Source organism: Prosopis cineraria, unplaced genomic scaffold (assembly GCF_029017545.1).
Source record: "Prosopis cineraria cultivar Desert tree isolate PC_DT_omini unplaced genomic scaffold, ASM2901754v1 PC10, whole genome shotgun sequence".
Classification (NCBI taxonomy): Eukaryota; Viridiplantae; Streptophyta; class Magnoliopsida; order Fabales; family Fabaceae; genus Prosopis; species Prosopis cineraria.
In genome coordinates, this window is record NW_026555341.1 from 32,168,239 (window position 1) to 32,185,468 (window position 17,230).

General features: G+C 29.7%; 1 protein-coding gene across 1 annotated transcript; it reads right to left on the minus strand.

Moving 5' to 3' along the window:
• Positions 1 to 1,502: 1,502 nt before the first annotated feature.
• Positions 1,503 to 12,104, minus strand: LOC129322567 (protein ENHANCED PSEUDOMONAS SUSCEPTIBILITY 1-like). The gene is made up of 3 exons (XM_054968866.1): positions 12,009 to 12,104; positions 11,738 to 11,849; positions 1,503 to 2,792 (listed from the first exon to the last, which is right to left on the minus strand). The coding sequence occupies exons 1-3, from the start codon at positions 12,102 to 12,104 to the stop codon at positions 1,825 to 1,827; spliced, it is 1,176 nt and encodes a 391-aa protein (XP_054824841.1). The 3' UTR covers positions 1,503 to 1,824.
• Positions 12,105 to 17,230: the final 5,126 nt, after the last annotated feature.

Consider the following 17,230-nt stretch of genomic DNA (forward strand, 5'->3'; position numbering starts at 1 on the left):
AGGTACAAAACACACAATTCAAGCAACTAACAATTTAAGATATGCAATAAAAAAAAAAGCCATGAAAATAAAACTATAGAAATAGCCAAAGAAAAATATAAAACAAAATCTCCATGAAATAACCCTCACAAGTTTTTGCATATAAGATCTCCACCAATGTTCTTTATTTTAACTCCAAAAATCTGCACAAAATAAATATGAAATAAAATGTAATGGCCAAATTGCGACAAAAAAGGAAAATTAAGCAAAAAAAAAATATCCATCAATTTATAACAAAAATAAATTCCAAATTATTTCAATTAGCGGATGATTTATAATTAATTTGTCTCGTCAATCTGTCGGTTTGCAATAATTTATGCTGTGTAAATGAATTACAAGCAAGTTTCTGAAAGTTTCCTCGACAAGCGACCCCAAGAAGTGGAAGACGGCGCAAAAGTTTTTTGCAAGTATGCAAGGGTGGACCTGCAGCTACATCATGTCTTGTGGGGATATTTGCCCTCTTAAAGTAAAAACTAGCATCAAGCCTGCTTTACGTACTGCAAAAGAATCAAAATAAAAATAAAAAAATTGAAAAATAAAAAATAAAATAAAAATTATACCTAAGTTTTATAAAAAAAAATTTATTATCAAGAGATTTCATAAAATTTACAAAACACTTTTGCCTACTTTTAAAATTTGGGAGTACTTTATAAATTTTATAAGACCTTTTTTTATAATAAATTCCTTTTTGTGAAATTTATGTATAATTTTTCTCCAAAAAAAAAAAAGTTGAAAGCTAGCATGTGTGTCTGGGGACGGATCTAGAAACAATGGTGGGGCTACAAAATTACATAATAGTTGGGGGAAAACATTAATTGGAGCATTTTTTATAAGTTAAAGTCAAGTGATTGTGCAAAAATTTTGCCACATGTGCTTCCCCCCTAAATCTGTCACTATGTGTGTCCTTGAAAATTTTAAGAAAAATTATTCTCAAATTTCATATAAAGTTGCATAAATACATAAATTATCGCTTGATAATTGTTATTGTTATTCTCAAATCTACATAAAAGTTGCATGCAATCATAAAATTACTCTGAAATTTTATGTTTTGTTATTCTCAAATCCACATAAAAGTTGCATGCAATCATAAAATTACTCTGAAATTTTACGTTCCTTACTGTCAATTATTGCTAGGTAATTGTTAAACAACTCCATCATTAAGCATGACAATAATTGATCATTTCAACAGAAAATGTGAGACTTCAAAGTAAGTATAAATTTGCATGCAAATTTTGTACATAATAAAACGATAGCATGCATAAACATTTGACATAACAAAACGAGCAAAAATGATAATAGTATTTACTTATAAGAAAATTTTTATAAACGATATCCGGACTCTTTAAATATTATTCTAAGGTTCAAATTTTGGAGGTATATATGAAAAAATATTATTTGAGAGAGGATATCAATTCAGATTCCTTGATGAATTGATCTCATGATTACCCAGGGATATCTTGATTAAAAAAAAAAAAAAAAGCATTGCATAAAGCTAGTTAGTTTATGGGGCGGCGGTGACACCCCATGCATGAACTTAAGGTCTTTTGATACTGCTTCAAGTATCTCATAGGAACAGCATAGCTCAACGTCGAAGCTACCTTCTTCTTCTCCGGCATCAACTGCCAAGTTCCACATCTTTCTATCGGCGGGGCCGTTGAGAGCCACCACCGGTCTTCCCCAACCAAAGTCAAAGGTATAATAGTTGCTCCTCGGAGAGCTTCCGGTTCCCATAACCTTCCCTATTGGGCCACTCTGTAAATGCATTGTTGGATTTTGTACCCAAGCTTAAAAGTCCCTCTTGATCTTTTCTTCTGTGTATGAGGATATCATCTTATTCATCTCCAAAGCGAACTTCCCATGGCCTCCGTCTTCTATCATAATCACCCTAGCAAATTGAGCAGTGATTCCAAAGTAGTTGTCTGGTATAGGTGGGTGAGAAATTCTGGGTCCAGCAGCTATGTGGAATCTGTAGATGACCTCTTCTTCTGGATCAAGACGATGTTGTTGGTTTCTGATCACAGATCTCCAAACATGGCTGATAACAGCTTGTAAAGAGGAGATTTTGTTGATGAAGCCACCATCCTCTACCTCTGAGTTAGCTTTTGCTTTGAGTTCATCAATTTTTTCTCTTTTCAAGTGAAAGATCCTCTTAGAAATAGGAGGCAGCAGAAGATCAGAATCATCTGATTCATCAAGAAAATTCCGTGTTATCTCTCTGAATGGGATTTGTACGGGTCGTTTATTATTGTCATGAGGGAACCACCGTTGAAATGAAGCGAGATTTGAATTCGACCTTGTATGGTTTAAACCATATCGAGAGATCTCTGCCCAGGTATTCCAAAAATACCAGAATGGCTTCACACCAGCAAGACAATGATTTGTTGATAAAGCGATGAAGATGCCATCCACAAGCTCTGTAACTTGAACCGCCGTCAATGGGATTCGAGTTCCTTCCAAGTTCTTGGATTTGCTAAGTGGGAAGAAGGAATCAACAATTGGAGGAACATAAGTGGGTTCAAGGATGTCGGCAATTGTAGTGTTCTCTGCAATGGCATGAACAAAGCTTGCTCCGGCGTCGTTGCAAGTGATGAAGACGGAAAAGGCATCATAGTTGCCGTCTTGGGGAACAACCTCAAGGCGGCCGGCAAGAGGCCGGAAGAAGTCGAGCGTGGAAGAAAGCGAGTTCTTAAGATGTTGGATCACTATCTGTACTGTGTGTGTGTGTTGAAGACGATGACATTGTGATTTGTGGGCTTATGAAAAAGTAGTCCCTTTTGACCATATCCGAGAAGTAGAAAATGAAGATCCCATGGATTGAGCTCGATTTGTTCATGTGAATCATCATTAATAAGGTGGCTTCGTGATCGGATCGTAGTTGTGGAGATCACTCGAACGTCTTCCATGGGGCTGTGAGTGATATTTCTCTACAATTGCTTTAAATAGATCAATACGATAATGTCTATATATACAGTTATACACGCATTACAAACGGGAAAAATAACTGTCTACATTTGAAATTAAAAGGACGATGAAATTGAGTTTTTCTCTCTGTTTTTTTTTTTTTTGGGTGATTGAAGAGTTTGAACTTTTAGATTATCCAAAAGTGATAAGAATTCAAACAATTGAAGAGTTTGAACTTTTAGTTTTTCTCTTATCGAACTTGCGAAATTTTTCATGAAAATTGAGAAGTTTTAAATCCCATGACTTCTCGATTCTAACAAACAATTGTGGAATTTTAAATTGCATTCTTATGGATTAATGATATATGCATGTGTAATGCGTGTATATATTGTAAGATATTTTTTAACTTGTAAGTTTGATAAATAAAAGATATGTTAATTTTTTTTTTAGTAGAAATGGGAAATTCTATGTTACTGCTCAAAAAATGCTGTACAGAGGCAAAGCTGGTTTTATAAGATATTTTATTATATTAATTAAACTTGCTTATATTTATTTTATTATATTATAGATCATTTTTATTATGATATATATAATTAAGTTGATTGAAATGGAAATTTAAAAGGAGAGAGGATTTTTAGGATAATTTATATTTATTTTAAAAATAAAAGAAAATTTGAAATTAGAATGTTTATAGCATTTGGGAATTGTTGAGTCTACACAGCACTGTGGCGTATATTATTTTATTTGTAGTATTTGGCTCAATTTTTCCATTATATATATATATATATATAAAATCTGTTGAGATGGTAGCTTTACTCATTTTTTAAAAAAATTTCCGGTAAAAATTCTCGTCAAAAAGTTGGAAGATTTTTTTTTCTTTTATAAATTGTATTTCAAAATCAAAACAAGATAATATGACTTGCTACCTGACAAAAATTTGTTTTAAAATTAAATTTTTAACATCTTTCTGTAAAAACATCTTTGCTGTTTTATAATATACTTTTATTAAAAAATTTTGAATTATCTATGGTTTATCTTGGTTCTGGTATTAGTAAAAGTGTTTTTTCCCTTATTATATAAGAGGCTGATTTATTTAATATTTCATATGTAATATCTCCTTCCAATGTTATTATTATTTCTTTTAAGTTTCCTATGTTCTTATTATTTCTTTTAATTTTCCTATGTTCTTATTATTTCTTTTAATTTTCCTTGCTCTAGTGTTCTGGTTTGGCTAATTTGGGGAAAGTTCAACTTGTGAGTAATTGTATTGCGCTGTATTTTATTCTTTTGGGATTATGACTGAAGTTTTGGAGGGACCTCCTATTTCTATTCTCCTTTTGGAGATTCTTTTATGGCTTTAAAATTTTGATGTGTTTTTTGTATTTTGAACATTATCCTATATTGTACAACCATGTACATGACTCTTTTTTTTTTTTTAAGAGTCTTGACTACCTATTTCCATTATTAAAATTTCTCTACAATCTTTATCTTTTATTCTAGTTACATGATTTGGGAAACAATTAAAATAGAGTGGTCCTTCGTATAAATTTGACTGTATAATTACTATAAAGAACTTTTGAAAATCTTTTTCTTGTCTTGTATCTCTTCAACATATAATATGGGTTCGTCTAAACTTAATCTAAAGTTATTTGCAACTTGAATCATACCTATATGCATCCAGTTATATTTTTCTCTATATTTTCCTATAATTTATTTAGGAATCATATGAATACACAATATCTCTTTATTAATTCTTATTTCTCTTTCTATAGATTGCGTTATATAAGAAAAATCAAATTTTTTTTTATAAACTTCTTCTTTCTTAAAGGTCGGCATAGACCAATTGGTTAACTTATCTTGTAAGTCTACCGAAGTTATTTCTGTTTCTATAGAAACTTGATTTTTTATTACCTTTTTTATTTCTTTTTCAGGTTCACTATTCTTATTTGATTGTAGATTATGACACTTAAGGCTCATGTTATCTTCTTTTCTGGATTCAAATCCTAAAATTTTAATGAACCAGCTCATTTTTCTATTTATACTATGTTATTTTCTACTATTATTGTTCTTCCTAGGTTTACCGGAAACACCTCTGTCTAATCCAATAGAGTTATTAACATCGTCAAGTTTGGGCTCACAGACTTACCAACATTTCCACCATAGAAGAATAAAATATAATAGTCTAGAAATAAAAATAGTTTAAACAAAATAATAAACAAGTATAGAAAAAAAAAACCATTGGCTTTGATATAATTGGGATAATAGGATCAATGCATGTGACTAACAAACATGTGACTATCAAAAGTACAAAAAATTTAAAATAGAATATAGTTATAAACATTTGTCTTTATTATTATAAAGAAAAAGAGCAAAGTGCTTACAAAGGAAAGTTTAAAGGAAGGGAGAGGAGATAAAATTATTCAATGTCTATAAGAGGAGAAGTCTGCTTCTTTTATAAACTTCAAGACAACTCTAGTTAGCTTCTTCTAACTCTAATTAATTTGCTTTCGGAAACCCTTTTGACCTTTGGCTTTAGCTTATTCTTCTTTTTTTCATGTGTTTCACTTGTCTTTGTCTTTTTTCTTTTTCTCTTTTGATCATTTTGCACCTTTGTTTGTCTTTTTTTTTTCTTTTTTTCTTTTAACTATTTTGCATCTTTGTCAGCCATATCTTTACTTTTCTTTTCTTCATTTTCTTTTGTCACTTCCTTCCTTTTCTTTTCATACTTGCTATCCAATTTTTATTATTGACATCAACTATCTTTATTTTTGTCTATCAGGAACTAATTGATATTCTTCAAAATTAATGCCAAATATTTCTTCATTGTTTATTTCTTAAGTAGAGGACCCCACATCAAAAGCTGCTTGTGATGCTATCTCTCAAGAATCACAAGCAACTTCTAATGTGGGGTCCTCTACTCAAGAAATAGACAAAAAAGACATACTCGGTGCTGATTTGAATAATATCAATTAATTGCCGACGGACAGAAGTGAAGACAATCAATGTCAATAATAAAAATTGGACAGCAAGTATGAAAAAAAGAGAGAGGGAAGTGACAAAAGAAAAAGAAGAGAAAAAAAATAAAGATATGACTGATAAAGGTGCAAAATAATTAAAAGAAAAAAAAGGAAAGAAGACAAATAAAGGTGCAAAATAGTCTGAAGTCAAAAAAAAAAAAAGGAAAAAAAGAAAAAGTGAACCACATGAAGAAAAGAAGAAAAACGTAAAGCCAAAGTTAAAATTAAAGGACTGTCAAAAACAAATTAATTAGAGTTAGAAGAAGTTAACAGAGTAGTTCTAAAGTCAATAAAAGTAATAGAATTCTCTTCTTACAGACATCGAATAATTTTATTACCTCTCTTCCTTGTAAAACTATCATCTTCCCTTCTTGTAAAATTGTCCTTCTTCTCTCCTCTCAGACTTTCCATATTAAGCACTTTTTACTTTTTCCTTTAGAATAATAAAGATCTATGTTTATATATATGTTCTGTTTTAAATTTTTTATACTCTTATGGTCACATGCGCTCATCCTATTATCTTGCGGGTGTGCGTATATTAATGCATTTATTACATATTATATAAACATTTTTTTTTTAAGCAAAAGGGGCTAAACCAGTAGAGGATTGAACCTCCCATTTCTCCATACAAAATGGGACTTGGCTTTCCCTGGAGGGTAGCCTCCGCTATGGGTTCTTTGACTGAGGAGAAATCTGAAACATCTGGATTTAATGTAGATGATCCAAATGTAGTGGTTTTATTTTAATTTTATATTTTTAAAATAAAAAATTATATAAATTATAAAAAAAATTTATAAATTATTTCAGTAATTTGACGTATAATCCAAATTTAATATAAATAATTCAAACTTAATGTGAAATTTTTTAAAAAAATTAATATTAAACATGTACTATTTAAACTTTTGCTGGATGATCAATTTATAAAAACAATAAAATTTTAATATTAAATTTGGACTATATATTTTAAATTTGGATTATTCAAAATAGTAAACAAATTTATTAAAAATTTTATATTTTATATGTTATTTTAATAAATATAAAATAAAAATAAAAATATTAAATTTTAACTATTTAAATTAAATATGAATTGTTCAAATTTCTCCCCACTTAACGGACACTTTCCTCATAGGAGGGAAGCCAAGTCCTACAAAGTGATTACTTTATTGCTAGGATAATATATCAAGTTTCATGTACGTATATTAATATATCAAGGCACGCACACATAGATATTTAATTCTTGCACACATGTGGTTATATGTCCAAGTCATTTTTTCCTCCTTCCCAGCCATCCTTCTCTCTGTCCTTTTCTCAAGAAACCAGTCTCAATATTTATCATGTAAATAAGCACTAAGAGTTTATTATTTCTAAACCATTTAAATATAATATGGATAGCACAAATTTATAATTGTTTAATTGAATTTTATTAAAAAAATATCTTAATGGATACAAAATCTAAAATAAAAACAATATCTTAACATTTAGTTTTTTAAAAAATAATTTTTTATTTAAAAAGTATTGGTTTAAAAACTGTAAATTTGAACTAGCAAAATTAGATCTAATAAACGGTCTAGAAACAATCAACTTTTAAGTGTTATCATAGTGGTTTCTCTCTCTCCTCTTTCCTTGTCATTTTCTACCTCTGTCTCTCTCCTTCTCCCTCTCCCCCCTCTCTCATTGTCTCTAAAGAAAACTACTGTGCTCCTTTTTCCATGGCTTAGAATCCGATGCAAGACATCCTTCATTTTGGTAATGTAATTAAAAAAAAAAAAAGAACTTTTTCTCCTTCCCTTGTAAATAGGATCGGAGAGATTACATAACTAAAAATTCAAGCATCTGACAATCACATTTAAATTATCTGTAAATCAACAAACCACTCATTACTAATTTGATGGCTAATTCAACCTAAACAATTTTCTGGACAGAAAATTTCTCTAACCAGTCACCTAAATTGTTAAGCTACTCAAAAACACTAAAAGAGTGCAATGATTAATACACAAGCTAACTTCTCAGATCAATCCCAGCCCAAAGCTATATGCAATTAATCAATCACAAGAACTAGCTCTGTGTGCGTGTGTGTGTGTGTGTGTTTTTTTTTTTTAGATCAATCAATTATCATCAGTATAAATGAAAGAGCATGAATAAAACCAGAAAATTAAAGAGGGAAGAAATCGAAGTTAAGCATCAAACCAAGCTACTCCGTTAAGCTCCATGGCCGATCGAGAGTATTCAATCATCAAATCGATGCTTGGAGCTGATTACATGAAGAAATTTAAGTCTCATGACAAGAAGGAGATCAGGATAGAGAATAGATAAGACGAAAGCAGAAGAGGAAAAGGGCAGTGTGGAAGTGGCCGACAAAAGGAAGCCCACGAATTCATCTTGATCATCTTTTTCGTTAAAAAGACCAAACTATCCCCAAAATCCTAAAACAAAACTAAAAAAAAAAAATACACAATGAAAAATGTAATTAAAATAGTATAAAAGAAAATCTCCATGAAATGACTATAAATAAACCCCATTTTTTTCATATACGATCTCCACCAATTATATTGATGGTATCTAATTTAACTTTAAAAAGACGCAAAAAAAAAAAATTTAATAGCCAAATTGTGTTTTTAAAATGTAATAGGGAAAATTAAGCTAAAAAAATTCATCAATTTATTAATTATTAATTAAATTATTAAGTCTCAGTTATCTCATTTAGTGGATCATTTTTATTTTTAAAATGTATTGATTCACTAAAAAAAGACTTTTAGTGATAACTTTTGATAGTAATTTTTTAGAGTCATCGTTGAAAATCTAACTTAAATAATAATACCATGATCAATATCAATGTTGACAATTCACTTAAAAAAAAATTGAAGATTTCAAAATGCAAATGAGTGTGTGTAAGTGTAGCTTTGCAGTGAGCCAAAGTGTTGAGCAATGCTTTGGCAAAGCCACATTGGGTTGATAGGGTGCAAATGTGCCTCCTCATTTTGAAAAAATTTTAAGTAAGGTGTATAAAATTTATAAATTTACACTCTTTGAATTAAATAAAAAATATTTAGACTAAAACTTATTAAATATATAATATTTTAATAATTTAAATAAAATATGAAGAGCGTATTTATAATAAAAGATCATATTAATGTGTTTAATATAATTTTTTAAAATAAAAATAATGATAAAACTATTTATGTTATTAATTTTAATCCTAGTATAATTATTATTTTTAAAAAATATAATTTTTATTAAATTATTTTGCACTCCTAACTTAGAGTCCTAGCTACGCCTTTGGTTGTCACTATTTTAGGATTTGAAGATATTACCTATTTCTATTTAGACTAATCTGAGTCTCCACTGCATGGGATCATTATTATTGAAGATGGCTTTCTGGTACTTCGGTGATGTCAAGACTCAAACTTTGAGATTCCAAGTTAAGCTAATTTAACTCCTTGACCAAATAAACCAAGTGTTCCTAGTAAAATTAGTGGTTTATTTATTATTGTTGATATTTATCCTATCTTTCAGTTGAGTTTAGGATATATAGATACACCTACAATCTCCTTTTTTCAAATATATTTTTAGTTATTTATGTATGTCTATATATTATTAAGGCAACTTTGCGCTTAGATGGTTTGTGATGTTGTGTGGTGTTTCTCTGACTGCACTCAATTTACTGCCACTAATAGACTTCAAAGAAAACCAAAATCTCATCAAATGATACATATAATCAATCAAAACCATTTATTTGATCTCCTGCATCACTGGTATAAGTCGAGTTAGGCTCCATCATAATCCGATGGTCGATCCTACATACATATTCGGATATCAAGCTATTCAAAGGTTTGGGCCAGGTTTTGGCCTGATGCCCAAAATTTATTTTAAAAATAATTTTAAAATATGAAAATACATTTATTAGCAAACAAAAAATGTAATTATATTATTTAAAATGAATTTTTTATAAAAAATTGTTAAAATTTAAAATAATAATTGTAATTATTAATAATTATTCATTGTTTTTACTTGATATGAAGTAAAAAATTAATTTTAAATATTTAAATGTATTAAAAAAATTAAAATCATAAAAAACATGCATGATAGACATAAAAAATAATATAATCCATAAAAAAATCAATATCAATATATCTTTAGTAACAGTTCTTCAACTACAGTAATTTATTTGTCTTTTCTTTATTTTGTCCTCTTCCCAAAATCGAAGCCATTGTACATTATTATTGTTACAATTTTTTAACTATTATTTCCATTACAAGTCATTCAACATCCCCCCGTGAAATAAGTTGGATAAAGAGAGTCCGATAAGCCATGCAAAAGTAAAACTGATTATTATTGATGCTTTTCATATATAAAATCATCAATAAATATATTACCTATTCACTTCATGAGGAAATAATTTATTAATAATAATTTATATTTTAAAACTTACCCTATATTAAATTATTATTTATACATATATTTTTATTTAATTTGTAGTTTTTTTTCAAAAATTTGGAGCCATATTTTAAATAAAAGCTGATATACACAATATTTAATTTAGTTTTTTCTTAGAATTAACAAGATTAATAAATATACAACTAATTTGTACAGTTAATAAAAATTAGTTTTTTTAGTAAATCAAACATAGTAATAAATATACAACTACTAATTTATACAGTTAATATAAGTAAATAATCAGTTTAGCACTATACAAAAATTTTAACAATTTAGCAAGGTCATAAAAGATAAACAAAAAAATCCTCCTTGCTTCAAAGCTTCAATCATTAATCGATACTTATAGGCATTTGTGTGATGTGATGATGTTCGTGTCATCCACCAACAATAGAATTATTTTGTTATATATTTTCGAAATGAGGAGGATTTGAAGTTTATTCTATATATGTTATGAGACTTAGCTTCTTCAAGGTTTCACTCTCTCTGTTCTTGCTTGGAGACCTAATTTGCCTATCTCCAAAGTTCATTTCGACCACTTCTATGTTTTGAATTCAAGTCTTTGGTTTGCCATAATAGAATATTATAATGAGTATATTTTTACTTTCATTGGGATCACTTAGGTCCTTTCATTAAATTTGACTAGTTTCAAAGTTTCTTTGAGTATTCTTTGAGCTCTCTGTTTCATGAGCTTCAATTGTTCACTGGAGATATGCTGGAGTTTTCTTTCATAATGGAAGATATTGACCAACTTGTTCAAATTGTCTTCAGTATGGTCCTCTCCCCAAACACTATACATACCAGAGTCAGTGTCTGATGACCATAGGCAAAAAGCATACCATGCACATTTCATACCGTCTACTTATCACAAATTTTGTCCTAAAATTGGAATAAGGTATATGTTTTGAAAACTACCTGCAGACTTTTCTATTGCTATATTATTTTTGGTCAAGAGGGATGAGTTTCATGTTGCTTCCAAACAAAAATAGCACGTCTGCTTTCATGTTACTTCAATCAATACTTTTGTTTTGTTTCGTTTTATCTTTCAATAATGAGGTGTATTGTTATGCCTCAATCTACATGTTTAATGTTGGTTTTTGGTTGGTTAGATTCTAGTTTATGCAGCAGCTAGTTAAGAAGGCTGCGAAGTCTATGCCATGTCGTTTCAGAACTATACCCATAGTGGTATTTTTTTTTTTTTTTCTGGTAAACAAATAGCCCAAACAAAACAAGACATGTTATATAGAACTCTGCGCAAAAATTCCCAATATATCTCAAACCATTAGAGACACTATCTCTTTAAAGGTAAATCTAACAGCACACAATTATCAGTATGATTGATACTTTACTTGGCAAGCCATTCAACACAGCTATTACCCTCCTTGAGTAAATGCTTAACCAAGATCTCGATATCACCATTAATAAGCTCCACACCATTCTTCTATGCCAAGTCCATTTGACCTGAATCCAAAAAATCCAGTAGACTTTTACAGACACTCATAGATATCACTTTCCACCACAAGCTTATGAAATCTTTGAGTTGTTTGCTACTCTGAGACCATAATATACACCCTATAGTTCAGCTTCTATAGGAGCATGCCGTCCTAAGTCACATGAAACCTGGCAACCATTCACTTTAGCATGACGGAGAGTGCCTTCGCAACCAGCTTGTCCCAGTTGACCTATAGCATATCCGTCAACGTTCAATTCACCCATCCATAAAGTGGAGGTTCCTACTTAGACATTCCTCAAGATGATAATGTACTTAGCTTCACTACTTATAGTGAAGCTTTTAACTTGTAGCACTATTATAAAAATGTAAATTAATGAAAAAATTTAATGAGGAATTTTTTATTCCTTTCTAAAATGCTAAATTAGTAAGAAAACTAGTAAAGAATGTTAAATTTGTAGCTTAGCTTAAAATTAACAAGAAAAATAATGATGGATAGGTAATTCCTCTCTAAAACTAATTAGTGAGAAAAATTGCTAGAGATATTTATTCTTCTTTAAAATATAATTAGCAAGAAAAATAGCAAAAAATTATAAATTCATCTATTAAATAAGATAATTAGTAAGAAAAATAGCAAGACATATTTATGCCTCTCTAAAATAAAAAAATAGCAAGTTGATTTTATGCCTATTTAAATTAAGATAATTAGTGAGATATTTGTGTGCTTTTTTTTATTTCTATTTAAAAAAAATTATATTTTCTCAATATTTTTAAGTTTTTTAAAATAAACATTATTTTTAAATATTTTTTGGGGTAAAATATGTGTTACAGTGTTACGCGCCAACTCTCGTTCATTCTCCCTCATTTTCTTTCAGGACTTTCCTCCAAAATTAGTAGCTAAAAAAAAAAAAAAATCAAAGCAAATTTCACAAGACTAAACCTGACTTCATTGACCTATCTGCACTTCATTAGTTCGTAAACGCTTCTTCCTCCGCGAGCCACCATTTGCACTTTATCAATTTCATTTACGCTTCTTCCTCCACGAGCCGCTGTCTGCAGTTTATTGACAATATATGCACTTCGTGACGAGCCGCTATCTTCTTCCCGAGATGCGGCAATGCTCCTTTATTCCTCCTTCTGCTTTGTTGCTGTGCTTCTCGGTTCATCCTCCAGCAATTCCTCCTCCAACGCAGCGTTCTATATAAAAGTTACCACTTCAACTTAACCATTGCCTTCTCCTCGAAAACCCATCGATTTGGTGCCTAAATGGTTTGTCACTCTTGCTGTATTTAATCACTTCTTCAATCCTTTCTTGAAAGAAATGCTTATCTACTTTGGTTAATGAAATTTGTCTCCCTTTCCCTCCACGAACAAGTTATGGAATTTGTGAGACTTGTTCATCACTTCCCCCATCAGCTTCTCTAAGATTTTATGATTTGTGAGCTATTAAAGTTCACACATTGCTAACCTCCAACAAAACTAAAAAACCCAATTTTAGAAAACAGAGATTGAGTTCAAGTTACTAGTTTGACTGAAAAAGACCAAGTGACTAGCAGACTTAATGTATAATTAATTAATATTAGTTAATTTTCTTACAATCTCTTGACCCAATTAGTCTCGAGAGTAAAGGTTTGTGAATTAGCTTAATCTATGTTCGACTTAACCATTAATTAAAGCCCAAAAGTTCAAAATGTTGAAGAATTACATTGTTAGCTTTCTTTGGAATTCTCCAACAGTAGATTCAGTGTTAGATTTCTTTATCATACCAAAGTTAGCATTGTCTCTGTTCTTAGAATTACATTTGCAATTATAAATATTTTTATAATGTTTAAGAGATTAAATTACAATCTATGCAAATCTTATTATTCATGCACTATTATGAATAATGTTCAACTCACGTCTTATATTGTAATTTTATATAGAATCACAACCTGATTACAAACACGACTAAGTAATAGAATTCAATATGATGTGAATATATATATATATATATATATATAAGAATTGAATATGATATATCATTATGTGCATAGTACTCTGTTTGCTGTGGTAGACAAGCTTTAATAAATTAATGTTAGATAAAGAATAGGCGTGAAACAATGCTCATAAATTAGAACAATTTAATTTCACACTCAACATAAAAAAATTAAAAAAAAAATGAAGATGGATGCTGCCTGATGACTCTTTACTGATAGGCATTCGCAAAAGAAAGCGTTTAAGTGTGTGCTTGATGTAGTGTCAGAAGTGCAGAACCAAGGTTCAATTGTTTCATTATTAGAGATTTTGTTGTTATTTAGAGGCTTATAATTATTAGTATTATTATTGTGCTAGTGTTTTTTTACTATCCTTATTTTTTTTACCTAAATCTCTCTAAGCACTCTTTTTATTTCTTTTTATAATGTAGAGAGTATGAGGGTTGATAGAATTTGGATGTATAATAGAAATGATCAAAGTAGAAAAGGGATAACTGAAGAATTTATAAATGGCGTAGATGAGATTTTAGAATTTGCAATATACTAAGACAACTTTGTTTCTGATGGCAAGATAAGATGCCCTTGTTCAAAATGTTATAATAGACACTTTCTTGATATAGATATTATCAAAATTCATCTCTATAAGCATAGTTTTGTGCCTGATTACTGTCAATGGGTCTCCCATGGAGAATCTTATGTGACCATGGATAGAGAAGAATACAATATCAATTATAGCTCTCAATGGGTGTGATGGTATGCCACTTATCGCACAAAGGTCTTGAAAGCTGCTGGTCCTAGTTTTTGTCCAAATGTATTTGATGAGGATGAGATCTTTATTGAAGATGAAATGCTTTTCTTCTAATGGATCCCTCTGTTGCTTATTGCATAATGTTAAATGAAGAGTCACGTTCTCTAATCCATAAATCTCTATTGTTTAAAGTAGCTTTCAACCTATCAGAACATCAATCTAGCAACAGAAGAAACCAATCATGAATAAAGTTGTAAATAGGTCAAGCAAACTTTTTGTGCTTAATTATTTGATTTTTTTCATGATCAACTTGTTATTTTTTCTTTTTATAGATGAAAACTTGTTTAGAGTCTCTTCTAGCCACAAGAATAAAAAAGGTAACTTTGGTCAGCTTGGATCCCCTCTTTGCAATAGAAAGGTACTCTGATAAGAGAGAAAATAATGGAAAAGGTCCCATATTTTATTTATTTTGCTCACCTCACTTTTTTTTTTTTTTTTGGGTCAGATTTTGCTCACCTCACTTTATATCTCCATTGCTTGAGAACATCCGTACCTGGTGTGGTGCGGGTACCTATACGCCATATGATAGTAAAGGGCTAGAATATAGTCCAACTTCTTTTTTCCCCAGAATTAAGCGGATTCAGTCTTGGTGTGTTGATGAGCACCGAACCGTCTAGATTTTTAACCTGAACTGTCCAAATTTTATACAATTTATTTTTTATTTTTATTTTATATTTATTATAAAAAATCATAAGAATTTAATAAATTTACTTATTATCAATTTGGATAATGTATTTAATCTGAATGGTCAATTCAATATTATTTTTTTAAAATTTTAATAAGTTGACTATCCATATTTACAATGGATGAGTCGATCTAGATTTATTAAAATTTTATATTTTAATAAATAATAATAAAAATGATGAATCTGAATTATCTAAATTAAAAATCTAGAATGAGCACCAAAACTGAACTCGAATTAAGGTGGGTCCATGCAATCTAAAGTAAATTATATTGTTCGTGGTCTATGAATACTGTAGTTTTCCTATATTTTTCATATTTGGCATTGATTATTATTGTAGAGTCATTGATACTTAGGTCCTTGATGGACTATTTGCATAAATAAGAAATCCAATTAATAGAATAAATTTATGCTTGGAAGTTTTTTTTTTATCACCCAAATCACATTTTGTTGTTGATATACTGTTCTTATGTTCTGCTATCTATACTGAAGCTGAAATTTTTTCATTGACTTTTCTCTTTTAAGGTTTTAGTAAATACCAGATTTTGATATGTTGCACAAGCTAAGGTTATGTAGTCTCATTCTATGTTCAAGTGAGTCTACCAAGGGTATGAACATGAACCATGTGAACTATGACTATAACCTAATGCTTATTGACTTTTGTGGTGACTTATGTCACTTTCATACTGTTAGCATTCCAAAGAACTCAATAATATTATATAAGTTTGGATGCTTATCCATTTATTGATTACAAAGTCCTTTAAATATTTAATCATAAAGATTTATCTGCTATGATATTGAGCCTCTTAGATTTTTATTATCAGTAGATCTGGTGGTACACATTTCATTGTTACTTCAGTTAGTAAGTATTGGGCACTGTTCTGCAAACTTGTTTCTTTATGTTGCTTTTGTGGTGAGACTAAGAATCTAAAACATCCTAGATCTGGTATTGATAGTTCTTCAATGATACATGTTTTGACACTTCTTTTCTTGATTTGTTGAAATGTCTTTGTGATCTTGTTTATATTTTCCATGTCCTTGAGTGGATTTATCTTCAATGAAGAAAGGTCATCATACATGATCAGCTCAGCCAATGATCCTACGGGCAAAGCAATTTGAAAAGAGGTCTTGGATTCTTGGAAACTTTTTTTTATTTTAATGTAACTTCTAACGTTATTGGTGCTTGTAGAGATTAGAGATTATATTAGGAGGAAAATGAAGCAAAGATGATTAGACATGTCTTTGAAGCTATTGGCTTTAGACGACTTAGTGATATTTTTGGTAAGGAAAAGAAAAAGCTCAATGAGAATGAAATTATGTTCCAAAGTGAATAACTGAAGACCCAAAATTCAAAAAGATTTCAACAATTAATTCAAACAATAGATTGTTAAATCTATCTCTTCATACAAGAGGATCTATCTCCTCCCATTTACATGTTAAAAAAATTGGTAAGTTTAATTTATAAAAAATAAAAATTTTTTCTTTATATCATTAATAATCTACAAATGGTTGTTATATTGTTGGAAAACAGCGTTGGAAAGAGAGTTATGTTGTCCCAATTATATGTGGCTATGCATTAAAAAGGAAAGACAGTTAATGGGTTGATGATGAGAAATCAAAAAAAAATACTTATGGAAGTTGGATTCTCAAAAGCTAAAATGATATCTCTATATTTTGATTATTTATTAATTCATTTGAATTTTTGGTAACAATAAAAAAAATATTCAACAAGCTATTAAAACTTCTGAAAGAGATTTTGAGGAGGAAGATGGACAATAAAGAAATGGTGATAATGCTATGGAGCTTGATAATTAATGTGCAAGTGAACAACCAACCTTACTAGATACAGATGATGGCTTCATTCAAACTCAAGCCTCTCTCCCTTCAAAAGAAGCGGCTCAAGCATGGTTAAACGCTACTGGTGGAATA